This window comes from Dendrobium catenatum, unplaced genomic scaffold (assembly GCF_001605985.2).
Source record: "Dendrobium catenatum unplaced genomic scaffold, ASM160598v2 fragScaff_scaffold_621, whole genome shotgun sequence".
Taxonomy (NCBI): Eukaryota; Viridiplantae; Streptophyta; class Magnoliopsida; order Asparagales; family Orchidaceae; genus Dendrobium; species Dendrobium catenatum.
Window position 1 is genome coordinate 10,746,825 of NW_021319083.1, and position 21,624 is coordinate 10,768,448.

The following is a 21,624-nucleotide window of genomic DNA, read 5'->3' on the forward strand; positions in this document are numbered from 1 at the left end:
CAATTAATGAAAATATGGTCGACCATTGACAATTAGGTGAAGTTCCAAATATGCTTTTATGCAGAAATGCAAATCCTGATAAAAGAGAATTAAATAAAATTTTAAAAAAGGGTGTCAGCACAAACAAGAAACATGTGATGCCTGTAAAGAAGTGCAGACCTTAATGAACAAACATATTGGTGCAACAATATTCAATAAGAAGGATGCGTCATAAAATTAGGAAAGAAGAATGGAGCAGGGAATGATTTATTAAAAGGACAGTAAGAGTAGCATCGAAAAAATAATAATATAGTGGGGAATAAACTTAAGTGGTTTAGACATGCACAAAAAATGATAGAAAATGCACCCATAAAATAGATAAATTAATGAGGAAATATTAGAAAGGAGGAAGGGTAGAAAAAATGTGATAAATAGAAGTTAAGCAAAAAAAAATTTGCACAATATAGATATAACACCTCATGCAACACTCAATCAGAAATACAGAAGAATAAGTATTCATTATATAATCGCAAATAACAGGGATAAGGCTAAGAATGGCCTGACGAACTTCAATGTCAACAAATAAAATAGGTGAGTAAAATTAACAAAATAAATAAATCTAAGAAGGCTTATCCAGCAGAAAATCCTGCACAATAGTTGAATTCAATATCAATAAAAGCATTTCCTCATAATGCTCATTCATTCATGCCTTTTCTCCCGCTATCAAAACTGCCATAATTGCGTAAGCATGTGCGCTTCAATGGCATATATAGCTCCAGCTGGTGGTAAAAGAAAATATAATCCGCCCTTAAATAAAAGGATATTTTTATAGGTCAAATTCATCTATCACTGATGTATTATCTATTATTTTAATGTCATATTCACCATGCAATAAACAAAATAAAACTTCTACTTATGCATGTTATTAGACTGGTAGTACCAATCACATGTGCGCCATAATTTAGACATTTAGTTATTGCATTCATATCTGGATTTCAATTCTCAAAATCTCTACTTTCTCTTGTTACCAGGGACATTTGCATATGTTATGAGATTAAAGAATTACGTAACAATGGTGCAAACAAATAAACATGATAACAAAATTTGTAAGCAACGCCCAAAAATTTAAATATACTAATAAATTAATTAGTTCTCCTTGAAATGATGTAATTTTAAATTATTCAACAAAAACCCTTTGTTTATTTAACCATACTACTTTGCCAGATTTTGACAATATTGCTGCAGTAATAGGTAAAATTTTGATCAGAACCACATATATAATTTAATTATTAATTATTTCGTATGCAAGCAAGTTTGCAATTGATGATTCAACCATTGGCAAAATAAACCAAAATATACCTAGTGAATTATGCCAAACAAGGAGTCAATCAAATGCACGTTACTCAAGGGAGCACGGATAAAATTACAGACTCCACACAAATACAAAAAATCTAGAAGGTACGGGCCACAACCCACCAAAGTTACACGTAGCTATAAGCATAAGGATAGAAAGGCATATACATGAAAAATATGAAAATGGATAAAAAATTGTGATTATAGGATCCACAAATTTTAGAATACAATGTAAACTTGCAAAGAAAGTGATAAAAACGAGGTCAGGGAGATTTTAAATAAGATTGACGAGTGAAATCTATTTATAGTGACACAAATTATATAAAACTCTGCTCACAATCCTTCCAATCGATTTCCAAAAGGTGAGATGCAATATAATCTGTTTAAAATAGCAAAAATAAAGAAAGACATTCTATAGAAAACTTCAAATATGCATTGGAAGGAGGTAGACCGTTCATGTGCTATATATATTCCCCTATGCCTATACCAAGCTCCAGGAAAGGAAGATGACAAGAATAAGTATATGCCACCATTGTCAAGTGCTCCTTACTTTAATGGACAAAGAACTCCTTAGTAAGCTCGTTGGGATGGCTAAGACGAGAGGATAGGATAGAGAAGACGAGCAAGAAAGGGGGAAGAGGTGGTAGTTAGAAGGTTAAGCGGGGAGATTAAGAAGAAGAGAGAACTATAGGCCCGAAAAATTCTAACCCGGCTCTGTAGACATACAAATCATCATTAAACTTCATTACACTCTTCTTTTCCTATAAATAAGAAAGGGCCTATTAATTGCAATGTAACGATATTAAAACAAATTGAAAGAAAAAACAGCATAAAACATCATGATGTCTTATCATCATATCATTCATTTCATAATCCTCCCGCATAACATGTTCAAGCGTCCATGTGTCTGATAAGTAGAAAGAAAATCTAGAAGTGCATGTGATCAGGAGTCCCCTTATTATCCTATCAATTGTATGACAAAAAATTAGCTAATGGGTTGTTTTGTTGGTTAAAAATGAAATGCATCGTAAAAGTAATGTGTCGTAAAAGCAATATAGTGTAAAAAGAAAAACTTTGGAGTTGTTTGGATGAGTGTAAAGTAAATGCATATAATTTTTTTTTTCTTGTGTTTGGTTTGAAGTAAATTGAATGTAGTGTAAAGTCTAAAGATGGAAACAACAAAAATCGGCGATGGGTGGTCGGTGACGGCCGGGGGTGGTGGTGCTGCTGGTTTGTGACAGACGGTGGGTGGAGGCGGCGAGCGGCAATGGGTAGTGACCTGCTACAGGCGGATAGCTGGTGGCCGACAGCGGGTGGCAGCGACCGGCAATAGCTGGCAACAGTGGTGGTGGCTTGCGGTAAGTGGCGGATGGTGTTGGTGGTGGCCTGCGGCAAGTGGCGGCCTACGGTGACGTGGCAACAGTGGCGACCTACGGTGGCGGTGGGTGGCGGCGGTAGTGGTAGCAAATAGAGGGTGGTTGCAGCGGCCAACTGTGGTGGCCAGCAATAGTGGGTGGCGGTCGGCAAGTGATGGCACATCGCCGATGGTGGGCGACAGCATGTGGCGGTGGTTAAGTGACCTTCCTTGCAGTGTAAACAGTTCTCGCTAAAAATTAAGCAAGTTTAGCTTACCTTAAAAAAGAACTAAAATGGTTTACACTACATTTACTTTATTTTATTTTGCATTCCTTTTTCATCAAACCAAATGCCAATATTTTTAAAACCCTACAATTGAAATACTTTACACCCATTTTACTTCCAACCAAATAGGCCCTAAATGAATGATCAAAATCAAATCCACAATTTTTTTTTACTTAAATGGCATTTCACATTAAATACTCCATATATAAATAAACGGTGTGCCACCCACCTCCCTAACACTTGGAACGCAATGCTAATATAATCACCTAATCACTAAATAAAAACCCAAAAAGAACACATGCTATTAGGGAATTGCCCATGAACCGTGTCCTGCTGAAAATAGATGAACTAACACAAACACCCATGATGACTTACCCAGACACTTAAATTTGACAGCAACATTCCCCGGCACACCAGCAAAAAAATGAGAATAACATAAGAAACGCAACGTTTACAGGACAGCATTTCAACTTCTATGGGCTAGAAAAACTAAAAGAATAAACTCAACTAATCCAAGATATAGAAGGTTATAAGCCAGAAAAAAAATGTGGCAAATGAGCAGCAAGCAAAAGTATCATTACATTATTTAACATTAAAGGAGTAGTCTGAAATCATACTTATGAATGCCAGTAGCTAATTCATCAAACCATAGCTGAAAACTGGTGAATTTTAAAGTAAAGTTTGAATTAAACCATGCATGTTTCAAAAATATTAAGTTGCGTTTAAAACATGTAGTAATACGAAAAATAACTGATTTTGTTTGGATAAATTAAAAAAAAAATTGAAATTACTGCTTCTTTAAAGTAGAACAACCCAAATTGTGAGCACAAATCAGAAGAAAAGGACTTCATTTCTACAATGCATTAACCAAAAGCCAAACCAACACAAATAGATGACAAATTTCTAACAAACCCGCAAAGAAGTAATGCATCTTAAAGCAAACATCCTCATTTGTTGATATGTTACTTAAAAAAATTAATTAAAAAATGCCTAAGCATAGAGCATATTAACTTTTAGCATAGCTGCATAGGCAACCACTAGCCAATGTCAAGGACCTATTGAACATGTGCAAGATTTCGTTACATGTTACACTTTGAATACAACAGATGCAAGATCATTATTAGCCAACCCTTCTTTGAACTGATCATGCATGAATATCTTCTGCTGCATTTTCTTTATGTTACATACTTAGAAGTTAGAATATGATGATTTTTCTTTAATTTTCTTTATAAGTTTTATTCTTCATGTAAGAGGGTCATTTTCAATATAAAGGGGTTCCCTTAGAAGGATAATGATGATGGATGAATGAATTAATGCATTGATGCCTTCCCTTCTCCATCTATCATTCCTTCTCCATCTCTTTGGCCAATCCCCCCTCCCTCTTCCTAACTCTATCTACTCCTACCTTCTCCTCTATTACTCATACTAGTTCGATCTCCTCCTACCGTTTCTTTCGGACTCTAAATTTCATTTCATTCCTTTTTCCCCTCTTAGCTTCCATCTAATTTTCTCCTTACAAGCTTATAAGGATCTTTCCCTCTTCCTATTCCAGCTCCAGCGCTAAGCCTTCACCATTAGTCTATCCAACAAAACAACCATCTCTTCCAAACAAAATTATGCAGCCTCCTTCCATTCCCCACAATGTCAAGCCATCTTCAAGCTTGTTCAAGCATTCATCGACTTCGAAGGTCACCCCACTGCCCAATTGAAGGTCTTTAATCAAGGGCAAGGATGATGAATAAGTTCAATTACTTTTCTATAGGATTGCAACTGCATCACTTAGGTATCAGAGGGTTTATCATACGATGATCATGGTCATGTCGTCTTAATCTTCCCTTCCTCCTCAATTCCTTTATTGATTTTTGTTGCTTTGATCACTTTAATTCTTGAAATGCTTGCTAACATTCCATTGCTTTTATTATGGGTTTACATGTAAGTTGTTGTTTGTGTTCTACTTTTGTGCTAGCCATGGTTCTCATTGAAGTGCCCAAATGCACCTACGAGTACTATTGATTACAACTGCCAACTATGCTTAGTCCTATTTTTGGGCAGCGATGGCCACACCAGCTTGCAATTAGCTAAGCCCAACCACAACCACTGAGCCTAGTTCTTGCAATCAATTAGCACACCTAAATCTATTTTTCTCATGCCCAATTGTCGCACCCACTTTATAGTTGTGAGCTTAGCATGTGTCTAGTTTGTGTGGTACCATCATTATTGTGCACATTCCGTATTGTTGTCTATTATAGCTCTATAGGACCAAGTTGTGTATTTTTCTAACACTCAACTGCTCAATATATGTTCAAATCGTTCCAACCCATGCCATATGTATCTTAAGAATTACACACCGCACCTCCCTGATGCACAACACAGCACTCTTCATTTCCATTAACTCAACTACATACATTGCACACGACTCCTTCCGTTATGAACAGTTGATATCGCTAATACACAAATTCCCAGGTAACCAACCTACTGCATCGAGCATCTACTCATACCACTTTGTGCTTATGTACATGCCCATTCCCTCATATCGCCACCAATTGGTACCTACTCACTGCCACAACCATCCTCAAGCATATGTATGCCCTATTACACTCAATGTTTGCGCCAACCACCCGCTCACACCCAACACCTACTCTCTACAGCACTAGCATCCATGTGCCCTACAATATTGTGCACACCGCACACATTACACACCTAATCATGTCACCCCACTGTTGTTGCATATATCTTGAACTAATCACTAAAGCATGAATACTCCAATTAGACTGACAATTCATTTAACTCTCATGTTTCCCCAAATTATATTCAATCTTTTTCCTCGTTCTCATAATTCAACATATATAAATCTATAGAAGGATATTATATGTGGATCATCTTATGAGGAAAATACATACTTAAACTATTTGAAACAATAGCTTGATAAAATGAATGCTTTATATGTTCAACAAAGAAGAAATTGCAATCATATAATAATTTTGAACAGGATCATTAATCCACCTATTATTATTATTACCATCACCCAAATTATGTGCTTACAATAGTCCTATTGCATATTGTTATGTGCTTGAACGCACGCCCACTCCCTACCAACTTACGTGCACCAATCAAGCTTGCTTGCTCAATACCGTTAACATAAATAGATCAGGACATCATTTAAAAAAAGTAATCAAAGCATGCGGCAAGAGGCGCGCCTCAATTCAAGGTGCAATCTAGGCGTTGCGAGGCTTAAGCCTCTATGAATTTGGTGATGCGTGTGATTTTTCACCCGAGGCATAAGCGTCAAAGCTTAATGCCTCGAGGCAACATAAGGCGCTGCATCATTTTACATATTTTTTTCAAATACACGCAACCTGGATATAATGGTTTTAGGGTTCCTTCAGTTTCGCCATGTTTCGTGAGGGTAAAGTTTTGAAAGAGAGGCTCCCTCGCCGTCTTCATAACACCAGTACCATCGGATTTGACAAAGTTCGCAACGAAGGTAGCAAATTTCTTCCCTTTCAAGTGTTTCTTTGCTTTGCCTACTTCATGTTAATTGGAGGTCATCGATCAAACAGGATTGTTTGCAGTCTGCAGACAACCTTTCTTCCCATTCGACTGTTGTTTTGGGTTTGTCTGCTTCGTTTGAAGTTGAAGCTTGCACTAAAGGTAACAATCCTTCTACCTGTTTGACCACTATTTCTACTTCACTACTTCATGTACTTTCATTTTGACTAGTACAATGACAGCAACGAGCTTTCTTCATGTTGCTTCAATATTTTTTTAATGCAAAGCAGTTAATTTGCAAACGTGACTGAAGTTCAAGTTATTCCTTAAAGTTATAAATGTAGCTTAATATAGGAAAATCTTTTTAAGCCAAAAAATTAGTCATTATTTTGGTAACTCTTATACATATCACCGTGGTAAGATATGTAAATATAAATAATTGATTTAATGATTTGCAAACTATTAGTAAAGGATGATAAGTTTTTTATTTCAGCCATTGAACAGGTGAGTTTTTTGAAAATATATAGAAAATCATAGTTTTTTAATTTATTGGAGAAAACCATAATTTCAAGCTGTTTTCATGGCAATGGGCTGCACTTAATACTAAGCAGAGAACAATAGTGTTGAAAATCATGAGTTTTGTAGTTTTGGAGAAGTTTAAAAAAGATTTGGAATGGTTAAGAAAAAAATATTATACATACAAGGTCTATTGTTTACTTGTTTGATTCAAGAATTATATATAAATTAAAATTTTAGTAGGCCCGTGCCCCACATGCTATTCATCGTTGGCATGAACCTGCCAAATCCTTGCCACTTGTGTCTATTAAGAGAAAGTTAAGCAGTCTCGAGCATATCAGCTTATTATATATACATCTCTTGCCTACCTAGCCCTCACAAATAATTCAATTAGAAGACATATTAATAAACTACTTCCAATCACTATAATTTAATCTACCAGGAATAATGGTATCATTTGATGTGTTAATTGATTAGCATTTCTCATACCAAGATTTATTTGTCTATGACTTTTTAGAACATACTTGCCTTCTTTTACTAAAACCAGATAAAAACAACATCAAATTTCACTCAATTTGACCGTTGTTTGGCTCCTTTTCATGTTCATTGGAAACTTTTCATATCGTGCATATCTATAAATAAATTAATCCAAACTTGTGGGCATTTTTCATTGTCAAATCTTTGATGAATATCTAAATCATTCTGGAAAATTATGAAACTTGATCATATCAACTTAATGACATAACCTTTACTTTGAAGAATATGTTGTCAGCACAATTTTAATAGTTTAGATTAATGAAAGAAATGGCATGCATGCACTACTTGAAAAACTATTGGCAAGTAAAATTCATGAGCTTATTGTTGATTTTTTATTTCTTTAATTGATTAGATTGACTGGTAGCACAAAAAGAAAAGCTCTGGCTTGGAAATATCGCACTCAAATTGAAGTGCAAGGTGAAGGTGTGACGAAGGGCAATTTTACACGAAATGAAACATTTGTGATAAGAGGATAATTGGAGATGTTAAGAGGCTTAAGGATCACTTGGCTTACACACATGTCAACATTAGACCATGTGTAAATGTTCCCTAATGAAGTGAAAAAAGAATGTGCAGATAATTTGAAAAATTGTGTCACAACCAAAGAAGTTACACAGAAATATGGAGGAAATTATTGAAAATAACTCTTATTATGATTCCCAGAATTATGGATCTAGTACTAGAAGCAATTTAATTTCTTCTAATAGAGACATTCATGGGCCAATGGATAGGTTTGTGCTGAATGATGATGAAGAGGTGAACATAAACACTCAAACTATTCCTCCTACAGCTGCTACGAAGGAACTTAGGAATAAGGTATGTTTAGATATTGTCAAGTACTTTTATGAAAGCATTTTATTCAGTGTTGCTAGGAGTCCAGCATAGATCAACATGCTTCGATCTGTTAGGAGCTATAATCGAGGCCTGCAGCTTTCTAGCATGTATGAGTTGAGGACCTGGATGTTAGAAGAGGATGTCAGAACAACAACAAAGATGGTGGATAAAGTTAAAAACACATTGGTTGAGAAAGTAGTTACCATAATGTCAAATAGTTGATCAGATATTCAACAGAAGAGTATCATTAACTTTCTTGCTAACAATCCATATGTATTTTTGAAATATGTTGATGCTCCACGAATAATAAGAGATGACACCAAAAGACAGGAAACACCTACAATAGTGTCCAACGAAAAGTAAGCCGGAGGGGAAGAAGTTGGTGGATGTCCGATAACTCGCCACTATTCGGAAATTTGGTGTTCCTCGACGGCAGACGTCAATATGAAAAGGATTCGATCGACTTAGTGTCGACAGTGTCGTCGATCTCCAAGTTGAGGTTGAAGAAGGGAGACCGGAGGATATCTACTCTTCCTTGAAGATCATACATGAATCCATGATCGTGTTCGGGATCGGCCATTCATGGGGGAGAGAAGTCTCCTCAATTCCGGGGCAGCCCAAAGTGGTCGGTGATTTGACGGAGAGGAAGAGAGGTCAACCGGCTTGGAGAGACTTGGGGATAGGGATTTAGGTAGTAAGAGGAATCAAGAGGAGAGGAGGCAATTAATTCCTTGATTAATTTACCTTGATTAGAAATTAATATTGGAATTAATTTGAGAGGGAATGAGGGAGAATTTGAATTCAAAATCTCTAATTGGTGGAGGGATTATGGGGAAATTGGGTTTTAATTGGGATATAATTTAAATGGAGGAGAGAGAGAGAGGGGAGGGGACGGCGGCAACAAAGGGAGAGAGGGAGTGGGGAGCGATGGCTTGTGTGGGGATTAATGGGATTAATTAAGAGGGGAAGTTAATTGGAGAGAGAAAAGGATAGAGAAGGGGGGCCGACCAAGAGAAGGGGGTTGGGAGTGTCCAAATACAATGTATGTGCATCCTTACATTAATTATTGATTGGAGAATCAAATCTAATGAATTTCAGATTTATGGTGATTGAGGGAATTCCTAAATTAGGTGTAGGATATTTAGGAAAGAATTTAAAAATTAAATTCATTTGAATTTAAATAAACAAACTTTCCAAATCAAATGAAGGATATATTTGGAAAGTAATAAATAGGTGATTAAAGGGAATTAAGGGGTAATGGATGGGGGGGTGACGTCTAGGGGTTCGAGGAAAGTGGCCGGCGGTGTGGGGGTGAATGGTGAAGATTATCCGACGATTTTGGAGTTGGGGAGTGGGTTGAGCCAGCGAGTTTGGGGTGCAAGGGAGATCTTGGCTGATAGGTAGGGGGAGATGGGGGGGGGGGGGCCGGCGGTTGGAAGGAAAGGAAGGGGTGGTTGGTGGAGGGGAAAGAGATGGAAAGGTAGACCGTGAGCCCGGACTCTTCCGACGATTAACGGGCATTCCTTTGCCCTCACCTAGGGACTTCTCATTCTTAAGAATTCTCAACACTCGAGGGAACTAGAAAGCTTAAAAAAATTTATTGATCAATCATTAACCTCATACAATAGTGAAGACCTCTATATATAGGTCTCAAAATAAAAGAAAACATAAAGACTCAAATGCCCTCAGGGCTACAACATAAACTAATCCCTCTCGGGGGTACAATGGTAAACCAGAATATAAATAAAAATTAAATACATAAATGTGTTATAAGTAAATATTCTGAATCGTAGCCGTCGATCTACGATTCCTCCAATGATAAACAAGTCAAAATCTCTTACTGATGTCCTCATCATAATCACTCTTGGGTACTCAGCTAAATTAAAAATTTTAATGATAAAGAAATTATTCAACCTGTTGTCACTAGATTTGTAACTGCATATTTGGCATTCCAATGATTAAAGGAGTTGAGGCAACTCTTAGAAGCTATGTTTGCTTCTGAAGAATGGATAGTAGTTCACAGGACAAAAAATAAAAAGGGAAACAAGTAAAAAAGATTATTATGAAAAAAAAATTCTTAGACATAGTATAAATTATACTTTGAAGACTAAAGAACGTTTAGTTAAGATGCTCAGAATGGTTGATGGTGAGAAGACTCTCGCAATGGAATTTATTTATGAAGCAATGAAAAAGACTAAATAAAATATAGCAAGAGATTCCTACAAAGAAATTTTAAAAATTATAGATGGAAAGTGGGATCATCAGTTACACCAATACTTATATATTGTTGCATATTACTTGAATCTCAATTTCATTATGATAAGAACTTTCGTGTTAATAAAAAAGTAAAAATTGGTTTATATACATGTATTGATGTAGGCAAGGAATGGGTCAAATCAAAATCAAAATTTCATGACCCTTGGACTTCTAGTGGTTCTTGGTTTGGGCTTTTTGGGTGCTTTGGTGTTGAGCTATTTTAAGTGTTAGCTCATTATTTTTGAGCTCTTGGTTAGCTCATTATGAGCTAAAGTTTAGCTCATTTATTTCAAGGTTAGTGGAAGCTCATTATGAGCTGATGTTTGGCTTTGAAATTAAAGAAAAAAGGAGCTAGATTTGGTGAGTGGAACTTGTTCTTTCATCTTCCTTTTGACTCTTGGGCTGCTGCAATTTTCCTGCTGGTTTTCCTCCCACGGGTTGCTGTTGACCCTTCGGTTTGCTGCCTTCTTTACTACCCGTGGTCCCCTTTTTTACCCTGAAATGAACTTCGCTGTTGGACCCGAGATTTGCCTGCTTGATTCCTGTGCTTGGCTGCTAGAACCGTGGCCTCCTTCCTTGTGCTTTGCTGTGTCGTTTGGGATTTCTGTACATAAACTGTTGGACTTTCAATTCCCCATTTATGTGTGGAATTGAAGTTTTTTTTTTTTTTGCTGTTTTTTTACAGATTTCTACTGCAGTTTTAGGTGCCTTTTGGCCTTCTATTTTCAGCTTTTTAGGGACTTTTTGTATTCCTTTCTTTGGTCTATAAATAGATGTTTTGTGGTTGTTTTAGAGAAGATTATGATGTGATTTTTGGAGATAAAACCTGCTGGTTTGTTGTTTGGAAAAGCTTGCGAGCTTTGTCCAACTTCCCTCTTTCCTTCCCTCTTTGAGAAAGCTTGCGAGCTTGTCTCCACTTCGTCTTGGCTTCTAACCTCCTTCTCGCCGCAAGTGCCACCTCGCCTGTATCCTTCTTCTAATGGAATGAAGCTCATTTAGGTTTGTTTGTGTTCAAGAGTTGTAAGTGTCCTTTTCTAATATTATAAAAGTGTCTTTGTTTCTTATTTTGTATATTTTGAGAATTTGGTGTATTTCTTTAGCAATTTTAGTATTTCTTTTATATAGGAAGTCTTCTAATTTTGTGATCAAAAATTTGGGATGGATATGCTCATTCCTTAAGGTGGTTGTCTCAAAATAAATAATCAACTAGAATATTTTCATTTAAAGAATGGAATGTTTAGATTTAGAGCAGCTCAAGCATGTTACCAACACGCTCACCTGATATATTTGCACATTTATAAAATTAAATTAGAATGCTTATGTTTAAGCTTCCTGCTTGAATATATGTTCATAATATACTTTTCATTTTAATATAGAAAGTTGGTGGACTCAATTTGAAGATGATGTTCATGAATTAAAAGCATTTATAGTTAAAATTCTTAGCCTAACATGTTCGACTTCTGCATGTAAGCACAATTAGAGCATATTCAATCAAATTCTTATAAAGAGAAGACTGCAGGGCAGAAGAACAAGCTTGTTTATAATATGTGTAACAAAAAAACTAAAAAAAATAAGCCTCAAATTACAGAAACAAAGAATATATGATGATAAATTAAATCATTTACTTGTTGATAATTTATAATATGATGATGAATGTGTTACTCCTAAAAGTGTTGATGTTCTTTAAATTGAAGCTGAAGGAGAAACTTATGTTGATGAGGAGAATGAAGCAATCAACATTGATATTGAAATGTCTATTGAATGGGCATCAGCTTCTAATTTACAAGTATATAAAAGAAAGAAACAAAGTGATGATGAAATTTCAAAAAAAAAAAATTAAAGGTAATCTTAATATAATTGATTATTTTTTATGTTATTAATTTATTATTTTATTTTAGATTACACTAATGAAATACAAACTAATATAGAGGATAGGGAAAAAATATTTTTGCTAAAAAAGATTTTGATGATGACTTTCACATAAACTATGAGAATTCTTTTGAAGACTATCAAAGATGATGATGAGACTGCCTTGAGTCTTGATATTAGTGGCATGCTTAAGTTTTAAGTAAGTATTTAATTTGAATCTTGCGTTCCAATAACATTTACTTTTAAACAAGTCATCATACTCATAATTTACTTAGTTTATTGTCATTTTATGAGTTATTTTTTATCTTTTAAATACTTTATTTTATCATTTTGAGACTTATGCCTTGATCTGCCTCAAAGCTTACGCCTTGCCTAGCTAAGACAAGACATCTTGATTCCTGATATCGCCTTTTTAAACCTTGGACATGGAGTCTCCTTATGCAGCCATCCTCAAGTACTCATATGTCATATTACACCTAATGTTCCAACTAATATATAATAAATTAAGATGTTTTCATCTTTTAATATTGATCAAAAGAATATTTGAGAGAAACCATAAAAACTCAATATCAAAATTAGAAAAAATCAAACAATTGTTACAACACAATTTTATTATTAAAATTGGCATGTAATTATTCAAAAAAATAAGGGAATTTGATCAACATATGGCCATGATATGTGTTCATTAATAATTATCATCATCATTATCAAGAGTATACCAGAATGCATAATCATAATGGAATCCTTCAAGCTATGGTTGAGTCCTTCAAGTTCATGCATGATAAAATTCAACCAACATTATCTCTCCTCCATAGAAGATGCCACCTCCTTCAATTTGAAATTCAAAAAGAGACATTTTAATACATGTTAAAATTAATCCAACCCTTTCTCTTTTCGAGTAAAGATTGATTTGTGGAGGTATCCAATGGTATCTTTAATGAAAATAATTTTATTTTTCAAATTAAATGACCACATACAGCCCCACGAAGGTCAAAATTCAGCCAACACTCTTTCTCGGAATAAGAATTAATTTATGGAGTTACACAATGGAAGCTTTAATGAAAATTGGAAGCTTAAATGAAAATAATTTCAATTTTTATATTAAATAAGCATGTAGTCGACTCCAAGAAGATTCAAATTTAGTCACTCCTCTCCCTTAGAACAAGGTTGATTTATGGAAGATTTGGTAAGGGAAGCTTTAATTGAAACAATTTAAATTTCTCAATCAAATGAGCACATTCCGGCCATGAAGATTTAAATTTGGTCATCCTTCTCTCACTTGGAGCAAGGTTTAAATAAGAGGAATTACATTAATGAAGTTTTAATAGAAGCGTTTTCAAATTGAATTGACACATGGCTCGCGCTATAGAATTTATTTTATTTAATTAATTCATGTAATCACAAATATATGGCTATAAATATATGATAGCCTTATATTAGAATGCTTGGGTTGTATGATGTAGAATGCTTTGGGCTTTTTCTTAGGTAAGAATGGATGACTCTCTCATATGGGAACCTTGGTGAGTTGCCCATGAAATTCTAATTTATATTTTTCTTTAAATCGTGAATAAAGCACACAATTTCTTTCCATAGTTGTATTTTTTCCCATAGTTCATTATGTTGTTATCATCCCTCTCCACCAATCCATTTCCAAAATGTCTAGCTTTGGCCTCCATTCTTTATTCCAACATGGCCAAGATTTGCTCTTAGAATGTATTCATTCAACCACATGGTTGGTTGATATTGTCTTCATCCACACATTGGATAAAAGACTCTTCAGACTATATTAGGCATTCCATGGGCAAGATTAGAAAATTAGCCATGGCTTCACTTCATAAATCCACATTCCATATGTAAATGTGTTGAGGCATTTCCTCCTTATCGTCTCATCACAACACCACACCTTCCATCCCTTATCACCTACTCTCCATGACTCGAACACCCATGCACATCTACACAAGTGTCTACATTGATGCAATACTCTGCCCTAACGTGCACAACACAAACAATTGAACACCTAATGATGGCATTCACTCATGTCATTTACAACTTGAACTGGTTACTTAAGCATGCATTACTCTGATTAAGATGACAACTCGTTTGACTTTCATGGCTCCTTATATTATGTTTAATCTTGTCCACACCCTCATAACTTGATCTGTATAAGTTTAATCTTGTCCACACCCTCATAACTTGATTTATATAAATCTATACGGTAACACCGCATATAGATCATCTTATGGGGAAAACACAAACCGAAAATATATGGTACAATAGTTTGATGAAACTAATTACCATATAAAGATTTGAACATGTCATTAATACACCCATTGTCATTATTATTATCCTATAGACAACATGTTTCCACATGTCCTATCATCAACACAAAAATAATGTACTAACAACACTTATACAAATCATGATTTAGCAATAACGTGTTGTCAAGCTAATAACAAGGTAGATCAAAATGGTCAACAAACAAAAAGCCCATGTAACTATGTAATATCCTAATTCTCTTCAGGTCTTCAAGCAAACAGTAAGTCTACTACATCAATCCATTTTTCTAATGCCCATGCCCAATGGAAAAGGAGGAAGAATAAAAAAAGAGAAGCTATTTCGACAACTCTTCAAGATGATAAAAGAAAACCTATTAAGAGTTTTAGACTTTTAGACAACTGTTCAACTGCAATAAGAAAAAACCTCTCTATAAAACGCACAGCCTGCAGTCCTCAACTGTTTTCATCAAGTGCAGCATTGTCAGATAATTAAAAAAACAGCTGCTGCGACTAGAAAAGGGGAAGCCAAGCTTCAATTAATAAATGACACCATTATAAGAATGCCTTGAAACTTCAGCTTACTGTTTTATCCACCGACTTTTTAACAAACAGAAAAGAAAGAATAAAGAAACTAAGATCAACAAGGGAAAAACCCTCTATAAGATCATGGCAGATTGTCCCCTCCATGGGTTTACACTTGTGAGATTTTTTTTTTTTTTCAAGACAATTTCCACAATGACCAATTAAAAGATTCTCCCTAAGTTACTCACCAGTAAGATGTTTATATCACAAGTCAGTTTTCTAAAATAACAAATGGATAAAACCACCACTATGATGGACAAAAAGAGATTATCTAGTTAAAAAACCAATATAAGATCATGGCACATTGATCCCTGGGTTTAAACTTCCTTTTTTTTTCCAAAGATTATTTCCTCCATGGACAATTAAAAGGTTCCTCCCTCAGTTACTCACAAGTAAGTTGAGTATATTCCAATTTAATATTCTAGAACAGTAAATGGTAAAACCAATGCCTTCCTATAACATTTTCATTAAACACCAAGAGCTACTGTCCACTGAGCTCCCAGATGCACATGCATCAAGGTTTATCTACTTTCAGAGAATGATGAAAATCAACTGCAGCATAAACATTCAGTTTAACAAAATGCAGATATAAACGGAAAAAAAAAAGGAACTCTGCCTATCAATCATCAATTACTACATGATGTACAAAAAAACTTGGCACTGCACCTCACAGTTTTATCCACAAACATTTCAACTAGAAGAAAAGAAAACAATAAGATCACTACGATATTCCAGGGAAATATCCTTTATAAGATCCTGGCTCATTGGTCCCTGGGTTTACAATTCTGAAGTCATGATAAAGCATTCCCCAATTATTTGTTTGCTGTGGTCAACTAAAAGGTTCCCCCTTATTAATTACCGGGTAAAATATGAATATGACAATTCAAGTTTCTAGAATAGCAAATGGATAAACTAAAGCATTTCTTTGATATAGCAGATATTGGATTGTGCATGCATCAGCGTCCATTTACTTTCTAACAATGATGCAAAATAAAAAGTATAACAATCCCGCAAAGAAAAAGCAGACTCTAAGGAGAGTAAAATACATGTAATAGTCTTTAACGTTCCTCCTGCCAAGCTGCTCCTCGCCATCGCCCTCAGCCTCACTCGGAGGCGACGCATTCATGTCAAGCAACTTGACCGCCCCAAGCGTCCACCGCTTCTTCGGCACCTCATTCATGCTGCACTCGTCACAAAGCCAATCCTCAACCTCCATCCGTTGCTGCCGAGGCCAGTACCTCGCGCAGCTAACATGGAACCCCCGCTCACACCCGTCGCAGACCATCGTCTCTCCTCGCTTCTCCGGCAGGCCGCAGAGGCCACAAGAGAGTTGCCGCCCGACGCCAGCCTCTCCGGGGAACTCCGCTGCAGGCCTGTCCATCGCTGGGAGACGCCCGTGAATCCTGCAGACCAGGGCATAGGCGTCCTCGACCGGGAACTCCATAGACGCCGGTTCCACCGGCTCTGGCGGCGCGGTGGCCGGGGAAGGAGTGTCGCATGGCGTGGAGGGGATCTCGTTGAGATCGATGAACAGCGGAGTGGAGCGCTTCGGCGCCGGAAATGAGTAGGCGGCGGGATCCATCATGAGGAAGAAAGTTTGGGCGGCATGTTGAGATACTGAAGCGTGAGATTTCTAGGGTTTTGTTTTGTTCTCCAACGCGGTTCGAAGTGGGGGAAGGATTAAATCCAGGAGGGTTAGTGCAGTGGATTTGAGGAGAAACACGGGAGAGCGGAAATGCGTAGACGAAGACAGAAGAGAGAGAGAGAGAAGGGCCGAGACGAACGCTCGCTTGCTTGCGGGTAGAGAGAGAAACAGCGGCGAGTCGCGAGATCGGGACCATAGGGTAGATAAGTTATCCGAGCGCTGTAGTACATGACCTGGACACGTGGTAAAAATTGGACGATTGTGATTCTGTTTCCTGTTTAGGGTTGTCACCGGATCGAGAAAAGTGCAGAAATGACGAACTGCGACGACGGTAATGAAAGGTTCCACCACAAGGGTAGCAAAATTTGCAGTTGTTATTGGTTTTAATTAAAAAATTATAGGGAGAGGCGTGACAGTATTTTTTTATAAGTAATTAAAAAAATATTCTTATTATTTTTTTATAAATTGTTGAATATTGCTTTAGAATCAGATAATCCTCTCTTTTATTTATTAACTATTACGCAGCTTATCTTGATCTATTGGTTGGGAGTTTTGGCTATCAATAAAAATGTCTTGGGTTCGAGGTTTTACGTATGTAGCGTGTGTGAGTTGAGAAATTATTTTGTGCGATGACAAGACATAGAACGTCATTCGAAGACCAATCAGAATGCGCCACGGTATCAAGCGAAGGGGTGATGTGGCGCATTCTGGTTGGTCTCTAGATGGCATTTGGTATCTGCATAGAATAATTAATCGTATGAGTTTATCCTAATTGACATAAATGTCCCAAAAAACTATTAATTTGAAGTCCATCACCAGTAAAATTGATGTGAACTATCTTAATTTAAAAATTACTTGAACACGATTTTATATCATTCCATCATGATTCGAATAAAATTCAAATTAAGTTTATCTTGTGTTGGCCTTTACTTTTTTGGTTTTTTAAATTTATCATTTGTGTTATTCATGTTAAAAAAATAAAAATAAAATAAAATTTGTGTTATTCATGTTATTAGAAATTTAGAGATAATATATTATTAATACAAGATAAAGAAAAGGTCAACAATGTGACAACTTACAACGTAGCAAACGAGAAACTATCAGCCTTAAATTCTAAAACTAAAGTGAGAACTATTAATTAAGTAGTAATTCGAATATAAGTCTAAAGAAATATAAAAGACTTCCAGCTTTCAACTCTACCGGGTTAACTACTTACACAAGTTTGACTAATAACTTCTAATAGCATTAAACATCATAATGTAAAATGAATGTTAAGCTAATATAAAATTTAATTTAAGGTCCTTAAAAGTCTTTTTTTTTTTTTTTTTTTTTTGAATTCCTAAATTTTCTTTTGTTTATTATTATGGGTCATAATATATGCGGCGATAGAGTTATAGTTCTACATCTTAGTGTTGCACGGATATTCAGCTCACACACAGAGAAAACTCGGGAAATAGAAAAAATCATGGGGCCTAATCCAATTGAAAATAATTTCACTAGAATTTGAGCAAAGAACAATAGTTTGACTCATCCTTGAAGACAACCAGATTACAAATGTCAACTAAAAGTTTCGCAAAAGTCCAATGTCACTCCAACGTCAGGTGATGGTTCGACACCACTATGGTGTCAGGAGATGGTCTGGCAGTGAAACTTCAACGTCAGGTGGAAGTTCGGCAGCACTCTGGTGTCAGGCGATGGTTTGGTAGTAGCACTTTAGCATCAAGGGGCACTCTGACTTCGGGTGGCACTTCGATGTCCTTTGATGGTCTGGTGGTGATTCGATAGAACTCTAACACCCCTTGGTGTTCCGGCGGTGATGCGGCAGAACTCCGAAGTCCCTTGGTGGTCTGACTATGGTGTGCCAAAACTCGGTGGTGGTGTGGCTAAACTCCAGCGGTGGTGAAAGAAGAGCTAGGCGATTGGAGCTTCCTTTCTTCTCTTCCTTCTTCTCTCTTGTAAATAAGTGAAAGATCAAAGGTAAATTGGGGGTGGTTTAGATGGATGACTAATTTTGATTCCTATGATCATCCACTGTTGAATGGACCTATGACTGTCTTTATAATATTATAATTTAATGATCTTGGGCTTATTCGATTTGCCTCGTTGAGCCGCTTGATTCGACTATAAGCATATCATGGTTGGAGACCATTTGGTAATCCAAATTATGGTTTGATCCTTTCAAAAGTGGTTCGAGTCCTTGATTTGGACTCATTTGGGCTCATATTGGGCGATTTTGGTGTCGTTGAGTTCGTGTTTCCAAGACGCTCAGTTCGACTGTAAGTTTGCATATATCAAAGTTTGGATGGTCTCAATTTTAATTTTTGAAGCTTCCAATTTGATTTAGCCTCATGAATCGTATTATTTATTATTAAGATTTATTATTATTATTATTATTATTATTATTTATTAAAAATATTTAGAATTCTCTCATTTTTATTCCAGTTAATGATGCCCTTTTAAATTCTAAGAATTAAATAATTTTTATTTATTTAAAGTGGGTCTTCATCTCTCTCATCATTATGCCACTTAATGATGCCCTTTTGAATTATAAAAATTAATGAATTTTTATTAATTTTAAGTGGCTCATCATCTCTCTCATCATTATTCCACTTAATTACGCCCTTTTAAATTCTAAAAGTTAATTAATTTTTATTAATTTGAAGTTGCTCTTTATCTTTCCCTCACATAACTATAAATACCCCTCTTTGGGGTATGAAAATTTGCATCTCCCCCTCTCTCATCTTCTTTCTCAAGTTAAGGCTTTCCCCTAGCTCTATTTAGATGTGTATTCCCTATTCAGCCCTAGGGTCCCTAACTAAGCAGGAATTTTCTCCTCTTTCTTCATCTCTTCCTATATAGACGTTATGACGGGCAATCGCCATCCTTCGAGAGATCCGATGACTAAAAAAAATTCACGTCATGTTGCCTAGAATGACGATGAGAGGGGGTCAAGTAAGGGAGCTAAATTGAATAATGTTGCATCCACCATTACCAGCAATTCCTTGATCGTCTTTTACAAAAAAAATTCATTTTCCTAGTGACCTTGTGGCGAAGGTTCCTAAAAAGTCGGATCGGGTATGTCTTCCTTCACCAGGATATCTGACCATTTTTTAGTCTAATATGTGAGCTAGGATGCGGTTTCCCCCTCCTCTTGAGCTAATCGATATCTCTACAAGTGGAATAAGTTTAGGCCAAATTTTGCACAAAGCTATGTCAGTGACTATGGGGTTGATTGCATTCTTCAAAGATTGACGTGTCATTCTAACATCCGAGTATCTTTCGCGGATGTGTTGATTCATTATTTATATATAGAGGTGCATAACATTTAGATTCAAATGGTTAGACATGCATACCCATAACCTATTGAATAGCTGGGCCCATGTATTTTTCTATGTGAAAAATGATTAGAGTCTCATAGAGAAATGGGGGAGGCTAAAGGACCTACCCGTTTTAACATCCTGAGGATTTTTAACATCCCTGACATACCAAAGAAGAAGACATCCTGAGGATTTTTAACATCCCTGACATCAAACATCTTTTATTCGAGGTTCGTTACTTGACCAAATATATTGAAGAAGAGTTTCTATTCAAATTAGGGCTATCAATTCAAGCTAGGAGGTCAGAGGCAAAGATGTTGAAAAAGTCTTCTAAAGTTTACGAGCCACCTGTCCCATCTCTAAAACTTCCTTCTATGCAAAAAAGTGATGATCCTCAAGCTCTACTGAAGAAGAAGAAATTGGAGGGAATTTCAACGAGCACTAGCCAGGTTACTCCTGACTCTTCCCCTGCCAACTTACATGTTCTTAGGGATGTGTTGAAACATCAGTGTCTTGGATGTTGCAAAGCTGATAACTTGTTGAGTAGCGTCTTCTCCTTTAATTTTCACACTTCTTTTTTATGCATCAATTGGAATGTTCTCTCATGCACCCTCCTGTCTTGTTTCAACTGTCACGTCGCATTGAGCTCACCCATACCTTAAATGAATGGAACTATGAATTTGTGAAGGTGAAATATCTTCAATGAGAGTACAAGTGGAATTACAACCATAAGGCTGAAGAGGTGAAGATACTATATGTGAAATTGATCGACTGTAGAACTGAATTGCCCAACATTATGACTATTACTTCTCTTAAGAACCAGCAGATAGATCGACTCCAGATTAAACTTATGGAAGCACAAGCAACAATCACACAGCTTCTAAAGGATCAAAAGATCTCTAGAGAGAAGGTAGTGGTACTTGAAGCTATAAAAAAATGTTGGACTCTTATAGGTGAAAAGGATGCCACTTTCTTTGGCTTAGAATCTTCAAGAGTTAACAAATATTTTATGAAGTATATAACCTTCAAGACTATCGTCTAGGATCACCTTTAGGAGGCTCATAAGCATATATATGATGTAGAGGTAAAGGATCTAGAGAATCAGTGCATGCATGAAGGCTTCACCCGGGGTTTCCTGAAGAGAGTTCGATTGGTACAACACAAGGCCGGAGTTAAGATTGATGGGCTAACTACTAGACAGCTTCTAAGGATCCTTCTTCATATTTGGATGGAGGTGATATTGAAAGCAAGTTGAGGAAGGCCTTCTCTAGTGATGATGAGTCTTTAGCTAGAGATTAGAGAGAGCTCTTAAGCTTGAAGTGCTCTAACA

The 21,624-nt window shown here is 36.2% G+C and overlaps 1 protein-coding gene across 1 annotated transcript in view; it reads right to left on the reverse strand.

The window, feature by feature from the left end:
• The window catches only part of LOC110113390 (methyl-CpG-binding domain-containing protein 9), a 69,651-nt gene extending 52,500 nt beyond the window's left edge, over nt 1–17,151 (reverse strand). Inside the window, exon 1 of the mRNA XM_020845953.2 lies at nt 16,379–17,151. Within this exon, the coding sequence (XP_020701612.1) occupies nt 16,379–16,917 (539 nt within the window). The 5' untranslated portion in view covers nt 16,918–17,151. The remainder of the gene's footprint in view (nt 1–16,378) is intronic.
• Nucleotides 17,152–21,624: the final 4,473 nt, after the last annotated feature.